The sequence below is a fragment of the Panthera tigris genome, chromosome A3 (genome assembly GCF_018350195.1).
Source record: "Panthera tigris isolate Pti1 chromosome A3, P.tigris_Pti1_mat1.1, whole genome shotgun sequence".
NCBI classification, from domain to species: domain Eukaryota; kingdom Metazoa; phylum Chordata; class Mammalia; order Carnivora; family Felidae; genus Panthera; species Panthera tigris.
The window spans coordinates 72,130,490-72,146,473 of NC_056662.1; the positions used below are offsets into that span (position 1 = coordinate 72,130,490).

The 15,984-nt window shown below is 35.1% G+C and overlaps 1 protein-coding gene across 3 annotated transcripts in view; it reads right to left on the minus strand.

Annotated features, from left to right (window-relative positions):
- Positions 1-15,984, minus strand: part of PSME4 (proteasome activator subunit 4) — a 98,978-nt gene that overhangs the window by 44,212 nt on the left and 38,782 nt on the right. For all 3 annotated transcript variants that reach the window (XM_042981389.1, XM_042981386.1, XM_042981390.1), the window contains 12 exons: positions 15,385-15,477; positions 14,357-14,622; positions 11,505-11,691; positions 10,649-10,738; positions 9,221-9,285; positions 8,810-8,960; positions 6,644-6,742; positions 6,355-6,424; positions 5,810-5,877; positions 3,579-3,794; positions 2,935-3,092; positions 1,891-1,986 (listed from right to left, as the gene is read on the minus strand). In XM_042981389.1, coding sequence (XP_042837323.1) covers positions 1,891-1,986; positions 2,935-3,092; positions 3,579-3,794; positions 5,810-5,877; positions 6,355-6,424; positions 6,644-6,742; positions 8,810-8,960; positions 9,221-9,285; positions 10,649-10,738; positions 11,505-11,691; positions 14,357-14,622; positions 15,385-15,477 — 1,559 coding nt within the window. The remainder of the gene's footprint in view (positions 1-1,890; positions 1,987-2,934; positions 3,093-3,578; positions 3,795-5,809; positions 5,878-6,354; positions 6,425-6,643; positions 6,743-8,809; positions 8,961-9,220; positions 9,286-10,648; positions 10,739-11,504; positions 11,692-14,356; positions 14,623-15,384; positions 15,478-15,984) is intronic.

The following is a 15,984-nucleotide window of genomic DNA, read 5'->3' on the forward strand; positions in this document are numbered from 1 at the left end:
ATATATAAAGGGCCCTAAAAATGTATATCACTCAATGATTAAAACAAATTAAGTTTCGTTCTGTATTTTATTTCATTATTAAGTATTATTAAATATACCAGAAAGCATTTCATATTTATACTAAATATAAATTTTTTATTACTTCATTATCTTTTAGGGTATTAAAATTTCACTCTGGAAGTGAAAATTCTGAAACACAAAACTTTCCAGTTTAATTATCTTTCCTTCTCAATTTTTCTGGGAAAAACCTATAAAGATGCTCAAGATCCATTTTAAGGCTTATCATGTCTAATAATATAGGCAAACAGTCTACTTATTTCTATTCCATGGCATTCATAAAATGTTAACAACATGGTATTCTTCTCTTTATTGAAAATGCACTTCATTATATACAAACCTAATTGGTTTTATCATAACCAAAATATGGAACTTCTGTCCTGATGTGCACTTAGTTCAAAGGATAAAGGCCTTCCTCTGATTCCCTATAACAGTGCACATGGCACATGTGCATACTGATATGAACTGCACAGAAACCTGTCAGTCTCTTGACTGGACCCTTCAGCAGTGCATCCTCAGGATAACTCAATACTAAAAATCTGCTAATCATATATACAGAAGATACATGCTTTTGCTCTTAGATAAATTATTGGATTAAACTATCATATTTCTCAATGTCAACATGTTATAGAAGAACTCAATTTACTGATGTAATAAATCTGTTATATATGAAGTAGGTTTTTAGCATGCCATAAGAGTTAAATTCTTACCATATTACATACTGCTAAGATCATCAGGAAAATCAAAACCATTTCCATAGGTCTCTCATTTTTAAATACTGTTTAAAATCAATCTCTCTTAACAAAAATGAATTTTGGTAAAACTGCCCTTAGATCAAACTATAACACTGATGAAAACCAAAAGTGCTTTAGAAGAACTCAGCAAATTCCTAGACAAACTCAAAACACATTTCCTTACCTGAGATGACCCTACTTCTCCCTCTTAAATCTAATTAGCAATCTAAAGTTCAATGCCTAGGAACAGTTTTTAAAGGAAATTAAATGGGAATCATGAGAAAGCAGGACTCCAAGCAATGATTATACAAAATATGTGAAACACAAGCAAGCCATGTTTTAAAACCACTCCTTGAAGTGTTTAAGAATTTTGTTGCAAATCAACAAATTCCTCCCTTTGTGTTTTTTGAGGGGCAGGCGTTACTTACTTGTTTTTATGGGATTTTCATGAACTTGCTCAGCAAGGAGATGTTGATGTTGAGAGAAAATGATCTAAGGCAGTATAATGAAACTAGATCTGAAACTAGCATCTATCTACTTAATAACTGAGCTAGAGTTAGATATTGCTGATTTCATTTAAACTCAATTTTTTCAACTTAAATGGTTGCACTAACAATGGACTAAATAAAGACATTCATTCATAATAGTTATAGTCTGAAAAGCACTTAAAATCAGAAAAGCAACTTAGTAGAATTTAAAAGCTCAAAATAACACTCAACAAATTTTTATGTAAAAACACACAGATTTTTCCAGTAAAATCCTTAATGAACAGTGATTGCTGACCAAAAAAAAGGAATTTTTTTTTAAAGAGCATTTATCTTAACTCAGAAACTACAGGATGAACTTAGTATCAATATTTTTAAACCGATTAACAATGAAAATTATCCTACACTGGTATCACATGAAAAACTGAATAAAGCCTTAAAGTTTATAGACCTAAATTCTGCCTCAGGTATTTTTGGCCTAACAATGACAAAACGGTTCAAGTGATACAGAAACAACACCAATAACAAAACCAGTGACTCGTTATTTGACTAAGACTTAAAATCATGCCAAATGGCAAAACAGCAAAATATGTAAAGTGGTTATTTTTACTTACAAGTTAGTAACTGGCTCTCCTTTCAGTGGAGGTAGGAGGTTTCCTGACCCAATTAAACAGTTGTGCACTATAGTCAGACTCTGTAGAATATCATCTCTGGAAAAGACAAAAGGTATCCTCATATTTTAGAAGACTCCAAACCCCCTTCTAACAAGAGGCCTTCTAGAGTCTAGGGTGGAGTACAAGAACCTTAAGTGGGGATATACAATATTAAGGTGAAAAAATGTCTTAAGGCCCACTTAATAATACAAGGTAATGAAATAAGTATTTACTGGTAATACAGACCTGCTTATAATTAAACAAGCTCTAAATAATCACAAGTAACAACAAGTGATTAGCCTTTGTGAATCAATTCTGAATGCAATCACCTATTCACCCAAAGATCACTACCACTAACAAAAAGGGAAAAAAAACAGTGTTATAGAAGATCTCCCAACATAGTTCATCTTTCAAAAATGGACTAAACATTTACTCCAAAAAGCAGTTCAGTCATCAACTGTACTTCTTTCCTTCTCCATTCCTACTGGATTTGTTTATTAAAATTTCCTGGTATTTGACACATAGTAACTTTCTTAATATTATTTTAGGAACTTTCAAAGATTTAAACTATAAAAGTCTAATGATCTTAAATAATTGTTCCTTGTTAAAGCCTCTTGGAAAAGAAAAACGTCTCAGATATTTCACTAAGTAATGTTAATGTCAATAATATGAATTACAGAAAAAAAACTAAAAAAACATCTAATCTGAATCTAGAAAAATAGGCATTTCCATACACTTCCCAAAAAATGCTCAAGCTAAACTGCTAAGTAGAAGTCACAAAAAGCAAACTAGAAAAAAAAAAACAAGTTTTTCTATTTAAAAGGCTTAAAAATCATGAAGGAATTTGTTATACTGCCCTATATTAAATAGTTCTCTAATTGCATTTATGGCAGATATAAACACACACTGAAAATAAATCATTCGGGTACGCTACAGAGAAAGGAAAAGCACAAAGATTTTAATCTGCAACTATGTAACAGTTCCTGGTTATGAAAGAAAACTAACCTAGACATTTCAAGTTTGCCATCACCACAGTGCTGGAGTTTGATGAGCTCAGGCTGAAGAAAAGAGTCCAACAGATAGAATGCAAAAGCCACTTCCTCTGAAGAAGGAACATGCCACTGGATGCCCAGATTCCACAAGTCCCCTGGTTTACCCCAGTCCTAGAAAAAAATAGCATTTGTTCAGCAAGTTGAGAAGTTGAAAAAAGAACATACATATGTAACATAAAAGGTCTTCCAGAAAATGTGGAAGTAATCCAAACCTAAGGTAGCAAAAAATGCACAAAAAAGGGCATGAAAACATCTTACCCCCCTTCATTATCACTCCAGAAGGTCTCCCTGAAGAGCCACTCAACTCTAAGAGCAATAGTGAGTTTCTGTGAGTCTACTGAGTTCCTCAATAAAATTATATGGAATATAGAGGTTACAAATAGCATACCAACTCACTTCATATACAAACAAAAAAGAAGAAAACTAGGCCGTTCCAGGGCTATGTTGCACTTTCCAAGTTTAAAAATTCCAATAATAAACTTAATAATCTACTTTAAAGAAGTGATACCTTTATACACAAGAAAAACTCCCACACTTTGAATCCTTAGAAAAATAGCCCAATATGTACTTGAAATCTTGATTACTGACAACACCTGCCTTTATAGGAAAGTATTCAGAAGGAGGCTTGTCGAAGCCACCTGGCACACTGCAGTACTCTGTAGGGTAGATGAGTGTCGTAGAGCGAAGAAGGTGGTGTAGAAGGTTACAAGACAGAGTGTAACCCTGCTTACAGGTCAGGTGCAGAGTTCTTTGGAGAATCTTTACAAGCTGCTCCCTATAAAGAAGCAATTTCTTCCCATCCACTCGAGTAATCTAAAAGAGGAAGAAAATAGTTCAAGACATTTTGGTGAAAAGATTAAGAATCAATAATTAATGCAATGGACAATGTTTAGCTACTAAAGTAGCCTAAAATAGTAACAGTGTCTCTTCAAATGACTTTAATTCATTTTAGGACTGTCATTTTAAGTATATTCTAACAATTCTTTTTTTTTTTTTTGGTCTAGAGAAATAAAGTTTATTTATTTTTGAGACAGAGAAAGACAGAGCACGAGTGCGGGAGGGTCAGAGAGAGAGGGAGACACAGAATCTGAAGCAGGCTCTAGGCTCTGAGCTGTCAGCACAGAGCCCGACGCGGGGCTCGAACTCACAGACCCTGAGATCATGACCTGAGCTGAAGTCAGAAGCTCAACTGACTAAGCCACCCAGGCACCCCAGAAGTAAAGTTTATTACATGAAAAACACATAAGGGTGAAAATTGGCAAAACACCTATATTATTCCCCTATGGAAACATATATGTATGTTATTTTAAACATTAACGTATGCTACTTTACAAAAAGATCAGAAAAATAGGAAAAGGGAAAATCATATGGGACCAGTAAAATGCAAATATCAAAATAGCAGCTAACAATGCTTTTTTAAGATCAAAACACATTCTCTGAATTCAGGCTGTCATGTGCCATAGTACCATCCTTTCCCAAACAGTTTATTTCTTCGGTTCCTCAAATAATTAAAAATAGAACTACCCTATGACCCAGCAATTGCAACTGTATTTATCCATGGGATACAGGTGCGCTGTTTCAAAGGGGAACATATACACCCCAATGCAGCGCTGTCGACAATATCCAAAGGATGGAAAGAGCCCAAATGTCCATCGATGGATGAATGGATAAAGAAGATGTGCACGCGCACACACACACACGAGTATTACTCGGCAATCAAAAAGAATGGAATCTTGCCATTTGCAACTACGTGGATAGAGCTGGAGGGTATTATGCTAAGTGAAATTAGTCAGATAAAGACAAATATATGACTTCACTCATATGAGGAATTTAAGATACTAAACAGATGAACATAAGGGAAGGGAAGCAAAAATAATATAAAAACAGGGAGGGGGATAAAACATAAGAGACTCTTAAATATAGAGAACAGGGCACCTGGGTGGCTCAATCGGTTAGGTGTCCGACTTCAGCTCAGGTCAAGATCTCACAGCTTGTGAGTTCAAGCCCCACATCAGGCTCTGTGCTGATCTAAGAGCCGGAGCCTGCTTCGGATTCTCTCTCTCTCAAATATAAATAAACATTAAAAAAATTTTTTTTTAAATATAGAGAACAAACAGAGGGTTACTGAAGGGGTTGTGGCGGGGAGATGGGCTAAATGGGTAAGGGGCATTAAAAAATCTACTCCTGAAATCATTGTTGCACTATATGCTAACTAACTTGGATGTAAATTAAATAATACATATATTAACTAAAAAAAAATTTTTAAAGATGTAAAATCTACTGATAACTGATTAGACACAATAAGAAATCTGCAAACAAACTAGTTTTACATACATATATGTATGTATGTATATGCTTTCCTTATATATTAATGAGAACTAATTAGAAAGTTAATTAAATGTAGATACAATTCATAAGGAAAAAAAAGGTCTATCTCCTCAAAGAGACAAAACTTAATTATAGTTCTCTGTTCGCTACCCAGTGAACTAACCCATAAAGGAAAATGAAGTCTCACTGAGAGCCAAATTTAGAATGTAGACAGGGGGAAGAAAAAAAAAAAAGAATTGCCAAAATGGTAAAATTTTCAATGAAAGTTACTAATATCAGAATTAATCAGTAAAAAGCAGAGTGCTGCACGTGGAAAGTCATCAACAAATATCACTCTTTTGATAACAAGAAAATGACATTATCTGATTTTGTAGCCATATCAAGAAATTTCTAAAACTTAAGATTTTTCATATTTTTATGTCAATTAAAAAACATTGAAATTCTAAAACCAAGCCAACATTTACATACTACTATTTCCTTAATCCAAAGACTTACAATACCTCAGACAAAAGTTGAAGATTCCACAGCAACTCCTTATCTAGCTCTTCTTCATTTAACACATCATCGTCTAAAAATAGCAAAACAGTATCAAGGAAAGAGAACCATGTATCCAACTTAAATGCATCATATTTCAATATTTGTCTTTAGTGTCTCTAACAGCTGAGGAGACTCTCTTTTTGAGAGACTTTTCATTCCTTCCTCATGTGGCTGAACTTGCTCCAGAAAAGGTAAAAACTCAATTTGCAAGAAAATAAACACATCAGTCAGGACTCCTGCTCCTCCAGTTCTCACAAAATAACTGATATTTTTTTTATGGCAACTTCTGAATGGTTCTTGTATATATGAAAATATTAATTTAACAAAGTAAAATTTCTAAGATGTCACCTGGATGATACCTTGAGTAATCCCTGTCCCAAACTACAAGATTTAATTTAATTATTGCTTAGCTTACAGAATCTGTTTTCATCAACAGAGTTCTAGAAACAAACAAACAAAAAAAAATCACCTAAAATTGCAAATACAGAATAGTAACCTTATGACTTACTCATTGTAAGCTGAGTTATAACACTGCAGCAGTGAGGAACAAATAACTTCAAAGACTCCTCTGGGCAGCACTGAAAACAAATTTGTATAAGTAAGTTTTCTGGAAGGCCACGAATATTCAACACTCACAAAGTATACCCTAACACTATTTTCAGAGGCAAATAAGGGTTGTAAGCTGCTACTGAAAGAATGATATATTTTAAGTTATAACAAACATGTCTAAAAATAAGTAACCATATAAACCTGCTAGTTACTGATGCATTAATTCATCCAAAAAAAACCAAACTCACCTTTACAGCAGCACGGCACATGTCAGCCACCATGCGGCCTGCTACTCTTGTTTCAAATATATGTGAAATAGAAAAATTAAAAACTTTCTGAAGGGCGACCTATTAAGATATGTAAGAAATGAAAATGTCTTATGAGCATTTTTAAGAAAACTAAACATCTTATGAACCATAAAAGAAAAATGAGATTCAGACTATAAAAAAAACCACGTAGGAAATTTAACCATCTGAATTACAAAAATAATTCAATATAACATCAAGATCTATGAACAATCTTTGCACAAAACCCTAACATGAACAAAACATTTCAGACACAAGATTTTATTTCCTACAGAAACATTAAACACAAAACTACAGCTGTTGGAAGCAAATGCAAATTATCTTGCTGGCTAATCCAACATAACAAAGGGAAGTTTTTGGAGTACTTAATATTTAGACTTTGTCATTCTGACAATGCTACAAACTATAAATATTTATCTCTACTCTAAAAGACCTGGAAGCAGGTTTTGAATCCTGCTTTTTTACAATCACATCACAGAAAGCAATTTTACAATCATATCACAGAAGTGCCGAATGAAAGAATGGACTCTTGACATTTACAATTTTCAGGATCGTTAATCCACAACTCCTTTCAAAAGATTTTGGTTAAATGAGAAAATTTACATTAATTTCTATACTAACATATCTCAGTAAATATTTCATGCATCTGTAAAGCAGTTTAGCTTTTACCCAAGATAAATACATTGAACAGTCATAATCTCAGATGAAGGGAGATGAAACATGAACGGAAGTAAAGTCTGGTCTTAAAGACCACACTATACATTAACATGTCAACCAATACTGAATAAGTGAATGTTTACAGAATGTCTTGGGAGGACACACAAACTCCCACTCATTATAGTTTGTGGGATTTTTTTTTTTAAGTTCATTCATTTATTTTGAGACAGAGAGAGAGAGAAAGAGTGCAAGCAGGGGGAAGGGCAGAGAGACTCCCAAGCAGGCTCTGCACTGGTAGCTCTCAACCCTGAGATCATGACCTGAGCTGATACCGAGTCAGACATTCAACCAACTGAGCCAACAGTTTGCCAGATTTTTATACTTGGCACCCCTACAGTTTGCCAGATTTTTATACTTGGGATTTAATTTCTATCATGTGATGGCATAAACAATTTCCAAAACTTTCCTCCCAAACAATATTTAATTGATTAAAAAAATGCAGTCAATTCTTGTTATATCTAATATATTCTATAAAGTTGTTTTGAGCACTGATGTAGCAAATACTGAATCACTGTTCCTAGAGGAAATGCAGGATTAAGTACTAACAAGTCTCTGGTTTTCATCAACTGATAAATATATAATTTTGCTTTATGTGTATTTAATATATATTGTTGATTCACTGACAGTGAAGTCAGCCAATGGCACTGTAACCCATGCCTGAATAAAGCTCATCTAAAACATGCTATTTTCTGTGAGGCACATCATAACTCTCTTACGCTTAGAACAGTAGACAGTGCTGCAACACTACTCCTGGGGGCCATTTTAAACCACAAAATCCCCAACAAAAAGCACAAAATGTGAAAACCTGGCACTAAACAGACATAAAACTTGCCAGGGTGCCCGGGTGGCTGAGCTGGTTAAGCACCCGACTCTTGATTTCGGCTCAGGTTATGATCTCATGGTTTTTGAGTTCGAGCCCTACGTTGGGCTCTGTGCACTGACCACGTGGAGCCTGCTTGGGATTCTCCCTCTCTGCCCCTCCCTTGCTCACATTCTATCTCTCTCAAAAATAAATAAACTCTAAAATAAATAAATAGACACAAAGCTTGCTACAGTATTACAGCTGAAACAAGAAGGCAAAGTGTGTTACATTATTCAACCTCAGCCGTGAAAACGTGCAACTCATAATTTTTGCCAAATTTACACATCTGCACAAGAGCACCGTGAGTACAGATTTTGGGATTACAAACAAATTTTCTAGCAAGCAGATGAATTTGCAAATATGAAATTTGCAAATATAATGAGAATCAACTGTTCATCTTTTTCAAATTTTAGTATGAAACCAAGGATAAATGGCATGATATAATATTTAAAGTAACTTGAAGCTCAATTTTTAAAACAACAAAGAAAACAAGATTGGGATTTAATTTTTTGCAGCAATGAGACTCTTACCATAAATATTTCTTTGGAACATTGTGTGAGGATTGTACTAAACGTAGAAGACAGACCTAATTCGACCAAACTCTCCAAATGAGTCATTTTCTCAGTTTCTGTCTCTTCTCTTGTTTGCTCCAATGTGCTACTTTCTATAAGTCCAAAACATCTAAATAATCCAAAGAAAGGATAATTTTAGCAACTAAAAACTAGTTTAACATTTTTGATGATAATTAGATAACCCTCCATTGTCATGACTATTCGAATGACAGCTATGCAATTTGTGCAGGTTCACATATCACTTGCCCTTTTATAACTTCAGAAGCTCGGTCCCAGGACAGTAGTTATGCAGAGAGACTGAAGTTGTTTGGACAGGATAGTCATTTCTTTCAATGTCTAATAGAGAGCGGGTCTGGAGCACATACTCACCTGTCCATAAATTGTAAGACAAAATCCTCAAATTCAGCTGTGGCTGAACAAAGTTCTCGTTCCACCTGTGACATTTCAACGCGGAGAAAAATTAAAAATAGCCTTTGATTTTTTTCTCAGAACTAATAAAACTCAATTATGGCCCACAAAATAGATTTAACACTACATTATTATACTGAGTACGATGAGAAACAGTACCAGTACCACATATCAATTTAGAAAAACCCAACCTACTCCTTTCTGGGAACCAAAATAAGCAGCAATTAGCATTATTTTATAAGGGCCCAAAATAGAAGTCAAATAGCCATCTTTCTCAATCTCAATAACTACAGTTTTTAAACTTCTAGTGTATGTGTAAAGAATTATCTTACGACTTGAATATTCAAATGACAAAATTCAAGTAGAAACATGCCTACAATAAAGAAAATAGTTCTAGAAGAATCAGTCAGTAATGAAAAAAATGTCTGTTCATTAGATGTCAATCCCCTCAATACATTTATTCCTAAGCTAAAACCAAACCAAAATTTAAAAAAACCCACCACTACCTTTGCTTAACAGAAAATTAAAAGTGACAAAAAATTGAAATGCACCTCCAGATGTTAATTGTTTACAAAAATAGCCCATTTTCTGGGGCTCCTGTGTAGCTCCAGTCGGTTAAGCATCTGACTTCATCTCAGGTCATGAACTCATGGTTCATGGGTTCGAGCCCCTTGTGTGGCTCTGTGCTGACAGTTTAGAGCCTGGAGCCTGCTTCGGATTCTGTGTCTCCCTCTTTCTCTGCCCCTTCCCCACTCACAATGTCTGTCTCTCTCTCAAAAATAAACAAATAAAAAAATAGCCTATTTTTGACCTACAGCATTTGGTGGGTGCTCTGCAGATTATCTTACCAATGACCTGGCCTTCCATTTATACCATTCTAATCACAAAATAGTAATCTTAATGTTTATTTATTTTGAGGGGGGGGGGGCGGTGGCAGGCATAGGGGCAGAGAAAGAAAGGGAGAGACATAGAATCCAAACCATGAGATCACAATCTGAGCTGAAATGGAGTCGGATGCTAAACCAATGTGAGCCACCCGGAGCCCCACAAAACAGTAATCTGAAACTGTTGGTATTTAAACTATCAAATTTTACTATGTGGGGTGCCTGGGTGGTTCAGTTGGTAGGGCGTCTGACTTGGGCTCAGGTCATGATCTCACGGTCTGTGAGTTTGAGCCCCACGTCGGGCTCTGTGCTGACAGCTCAGAGCCTGGAGCCTGCTTCAGATTCTGTGTTTTCCTCTCTCTGCCCCTCCCCCACTCATGCTCTGTCTCTCTCTCTCTCTAAAATTAATAAACATTAAAAAAAAAATAAAAAAAATTTTACTATGCATTTACATAAGAGTTACACCTCAGTTAACAATCTTTCTACAGCCAGTAAGCATCCTTACTTCTGTGAGGTCACTTCTTTCTTGTAGTACAGATGAACAATCTACTAAAGGCACCAGAGTGGAAAATGTTGCTATAAACTGGAATGTGATCTGTGGGAAGATGCAAAAAATTTAACAGTAATTATGTAATTCTAATTCAAAAATACAAGTATACCACAAGCTACAATAAAAAAGTACCCAAATAAATTATCTTAAGGGAAATACCACAGTAATATTCCAGGAAATTTTTTACTTAGATTTGAACATTTTAAGATTCCTCATAATTAAGGAGCTGTTACTTTAGTAATGAAGTTACATTAAATTTACTTTCATAGTTATTTATTATGTTTAAGCACAACATTCTCCAACTCTCTGTCAATCAAAAGTTAACTTTGCCCCCACCCAAAGATGCAACATTAACTAAGGATAAAAAGGAAATGCTTAAGCAAAAGCTACAGATCAGGGAAGAGGGAAGGTGAGCCAAAATTCTAAGTCAGGAGAGGTGTGTATAAACGGGATCTGACATTTTGCACCCAGCAACTGTTACCATGCCCTTGTCATCAGTGTAGATGAAGGGAAGTACAAATGATCACATGCTGATTTTTAATATCTCTACTTAAAGAAAATAGTAAATATATAGCAAGCGTTGAAAAAATCCTGTGACCATTATAAATGTATCCAGATTATGGCACATTACTTCTGAAGGATGACATATAGCTCAACTAACCATCCACAGATCTAAACTTGGGCATCTACAGATATAATCCTTTTAGCATTAACAAATTTTACACTGAACTATGTTCTAAACAAAACTTAACAGGATGCCAACTCACACAATTAGAACTCAGACACAAAACAGAATGATAAATATGCTTACCATGCATTTACTGAAGTCATTTGGATCCACCCCAGGCAATGCTCTCATCAACAGAGGTAGCATGTGTGTTGGACCTTCAGGAAACCATTTGCCCCCTGATACCAAACTGCGGGCTACTCCAATTACACAACTTAAAGTAGCTGTGAGCTGGTGAGGTTCTGTTAAAGTCTCTAGTGCAGGATACGTTCTACAGTTGAAAACAGAATTAAAAAAAAAAAAAAAAAAAAGATTCCATCACAGATAAAAAGGCACAATACATTAAATCTCCCAAATTCATAAACTACATGTTGGCTTTAAGGCTGGTAGCTAACAGAATCTTTTGAGTTAGTATAAGTTAACAGAATCACACACATAAAGGAAAGGTACATGTTTCCCCAATTCCCTGCCACCTCACCATGGCTCTCCATGCATATTTCACAGTGAAAAAGAACATAAACTGGCAAGATCTGGCATTATTTCAGTCAGCTGAATCTACTTCCCTATGTCAATAGGAATGCATCTAATCTAATGGTCAGTGACTATCAGAATTCAGGAAGAGCAAGTGATAATTATCCCACTCTTCCCTTTTATTCGAAAAACAATCTTTACTAAAACCCTGAAATTTCTCTTATTTTATACTTTTTAGAAGACTGGTATTTTAAAATTGGAAATCTGCTCTAGAAACATAGTAGAAGATTCCTGACACTAGAGTGCATAAACAAGGGAGAGTAATACAAATACAGTCTTTGATCATCAAGTAAAATACAAGGCAAGAACATTCACTTTGACAAGTGATTTCATTTTTGAGAATCTATCTTGTGGGGGGTGGGGGGGGAGTCTAAAATGCAGTCATTTTAAATTTCTCTTATACAGAAAAAGTAAATAATAAAGGAAATTTCATCATAAGTAGAAAAAAAGAGGATTTGGAACAGGGGTAAAAAAAACTAACAAACCTATGCTTACTTTAAAAGATGAAGAAAACAAACCAACTCTTTAACAGAGGAGATCTAAAATCAAATGCCTAAAATTTATTTTCTACATTTTTACTTTTTAAAGGACTTTTGCTTTTATAAAAGAAAACTTGAAAATATGTCTCTTATATGTCTCTTGGCCAAGCATGTATCACTCAATATGCTATTAAATTTGTCCAAAAAGTGAAAACTAAAGAAAAATGTGTTGGAATAATTTTACTTGTATATAAACTTTGTTCCTTCTATTAAAAATGTATCTCACTACATAATTCATCAGCTGGAAAACAATGAAATAAGCCAAAACAAATATCAAAATATTCCCATCTTCAAAATTTTAGCTATGCAAACAGCTGAAGTCCCTCCTTAAAGGTATGTCTCTCCTCAACAAGAGACATCAAGGGAACTGCCACTGAACTGTTAGTGTCGCTACCACATGGAGGCCAGAGTGCAGAGAATATTGGGGGTTGGGACAGAGTAGAAAGCGCCTAATTTCCCCATTCAATTTCCTAATTAAATTATATGTACTGGGACAGTTTCAGTGCCCCCAAAGTGCACACAAAAAAGGGAGAGGTTTGGAAAATGAGGTAAAACTTGAGTATTTATGGCAATGGGGACAGGGCCAAACCAAGAGGTTTGGAAAATGAGGTAAAACTTGAATATTTATGGCAATGGGGACAACTTGAATATTTATGGCAATTTATAAATAATGGAGACCTATTTTGGTCAAGATCTTTTTTTTTATCTTTTTAATGTTTCTTTTTGAGAGAGAGAGAAAGCGCAAGCAGGAGAAGGATGAAAAGGGGGGTGGGACAGAGGACCTGACGCAGGATCTGAGGTGGGCTCTGCACGGACAGCACAGAGGCCAACATGGGGCTCAAACTCATGATATATCATGAAATGAACTCGTGAAATCATGACCTGAGCCTAAGTCAGACGTTCAATCAACTGAGCCGCCCAGGCACCCCAAGATCTTTAACAGGATACCCGTCTCCAAGCAAATGTGCCCAATTATGCTATTTCAATGGTAAGTAAGATAATAGGCTGTCATGTACATTATCACTAAAGGACCTTGCACAAATCTATTTTATGGAACTCAAACTGTTAGACCCTTCTTAGCCCTAAAAAACTAGTATTTTTTTTTTTTTGAGTAAGACATTAAAAGAGAAATCATAAAGCTCAAGTTCAGACAGCAGAGGAATTAACAGAAAGCTTAAGTATTATTATAGAAGTTCAGAAGGCCTATAATGTGACAGTGACTAGGCAAACAGAAAACTTGTTACTATTTCAACATACAAAACAAAATGAATATAATAAAGTCTACATTGTGGAAATAATACATATAAGACTATTTAGTACATGAAAATAATAAAGATAGTCAAATTTTCTTCTGTATCACTGCTTCTAAGAAATAAAAGAAATCCAAAATCACTTTCACTGCCACGTTCTCAATATTTAGTGACACTCACATTTTGATGTAAAAGCAGTCAGAGCTTGCTTATTTGCTTGCTTGCTTCCTAAAACAATTTTATTTTTAAGTAACCTCTATACTTAACATGGGGCTGAAACTCACAACCCCGAGATCAAGAGTCACATGCTCCATAGACTGAGCCCACCCGGCACCCTTACTTTATTAAGCACAAACTTCAGAAACTAAAATTTGCCAATAATTCAAAAATATTTTATCCATTTAGTATCGATTTTCTTTTCTCTTCAGTAAACCTTTATCAAGCTACCAATCATTAGGTTAAAATGCCTTGCTTCTCCTCTAGGAACAGGAATAAGTAGCAAGAGAGCAAAAGAGAAGCCACAGAAAAGACAACTAAGTAGAACAGCAGAGTAGAGGGAAGAGATAACCAGAACGGCCGGCCAAGGCTTCAACCAAACATGTAAAGCTACACTTACCTTTCAAGTACAGGGGGTATTACTAACTCAGGTCTCATGAGTGCAAGATTCTGCAGAGCCTGTGCTGCTTCTAAACTACCAGTTTTGCTAAACATAGCCAAGAGGACAGGTTGAATAATGCATCGTACAAAGTCTGTAACATCTTGATCAGTAAGCTTATGGCTATCAGGCACAGGAGTTAACCAAGAAGGCTTCTTGTATCTTTCACGATGCAATCTTCTAACAACACTGTTTGGCAACCGCTGAAGTAGTTTCATTAACTTGTTCTGGGGACACAGAAGCACAAAGTCCAAGGTAGGTTTGATTTCCCACACAGATAGTTATGGTTCCTTTCTATAGTCCAAGTAAAATTTCTTAAAATAACAGCTCTTACAATCTATTACAAACACCTGCATAGCATAACTAGATAGAATAAAATACTTTATCAATTAATTACTGATAATAATAAATATTTGTTTTAAATGTCAATTTTATTTTTTTTTAAATAAAGTTTATTTTTGAGAGAGAGCAAGCACGAGAAGGGGAGGGGCAGACAGGAGACAGAGAATCCCAAGCAGGCTACATGTTGTCGTCACAGAGCCTGATGCAGAGATCTCTTAGGCTCGAACTCACTGACAGTGAGATCATGACCTGAGGCAGGACACTTAACCGACTGAGACACCCAGGCGCCCCTCAAATGTCAATTTTATTTTCTAGCACCAGATGAACCTTCCATTACATGAAAAACTATTCTAACCAGGCAATGTGGAAAGAAAACAAAATCCAAAACCAAAAACCACACTGACTGTACTTTCTATTACCAGAATGTGACATTTTGTCACCAGTTACTGGACCAGTATTATCTTATTTTTATGTTCTATAAACACAGTATCTTAGTCTGAACTTAATCAGCTACATATAGCCAAAAGTTATGAAGACTTATATGAAGGACAGAAATAGTATTATAGGTTGCATAATAGGCAATAGTTATGTGTGACCATAACTTTAAAAAGTTCCAAACCCTACAATAAAAAAATGAACATACTCACCAGCCAGCGCCCATTATTTGAAGGGTGGTAAAAAGATGTGATGCTGTTAAACAAACCAGCCAAGTGTTTCTGTACTAGCTTACTTGGTCCACCCTATTCAGATAAAAGAATAAAAATATCAGTACCCTCAGTACCCTGGAAAATTGAAGGGATCAATAGGCCAAGCCTACATATAACTCTCCAACATGGTGCACATCCATCTTGATGAGAAAAACCAATTCTACCTCCAAATAAAAGCCAAAAACAATTTGCTAGTAAACTTCCCACAATCCTCAATTCAAAACACTCTACTAAAAGTAAGGGCAACCTACTGAAACCAAATTAGGTAACTACAAAGACATCTTTCAATTTAGGGTATCAGCATATTTTACTCTTCTGCAGTGAAAAAACTTTTGTCAGTAAGAGAGTCTTAAAATAACCAAGAGTGCTAACATCAGGCATAAAAAGCATTCCTTAAATGATTTGAGAAGTGAATTTCTTATTGCAGGAAATGAAGATGTGAGATTTACATAAATGGATTCAAATATTTTATTATTACTCCTAAATGTTTCAAATGATTAAACCTGTGGTATGTGACCACATTTAAAAAAAATTTTTTTT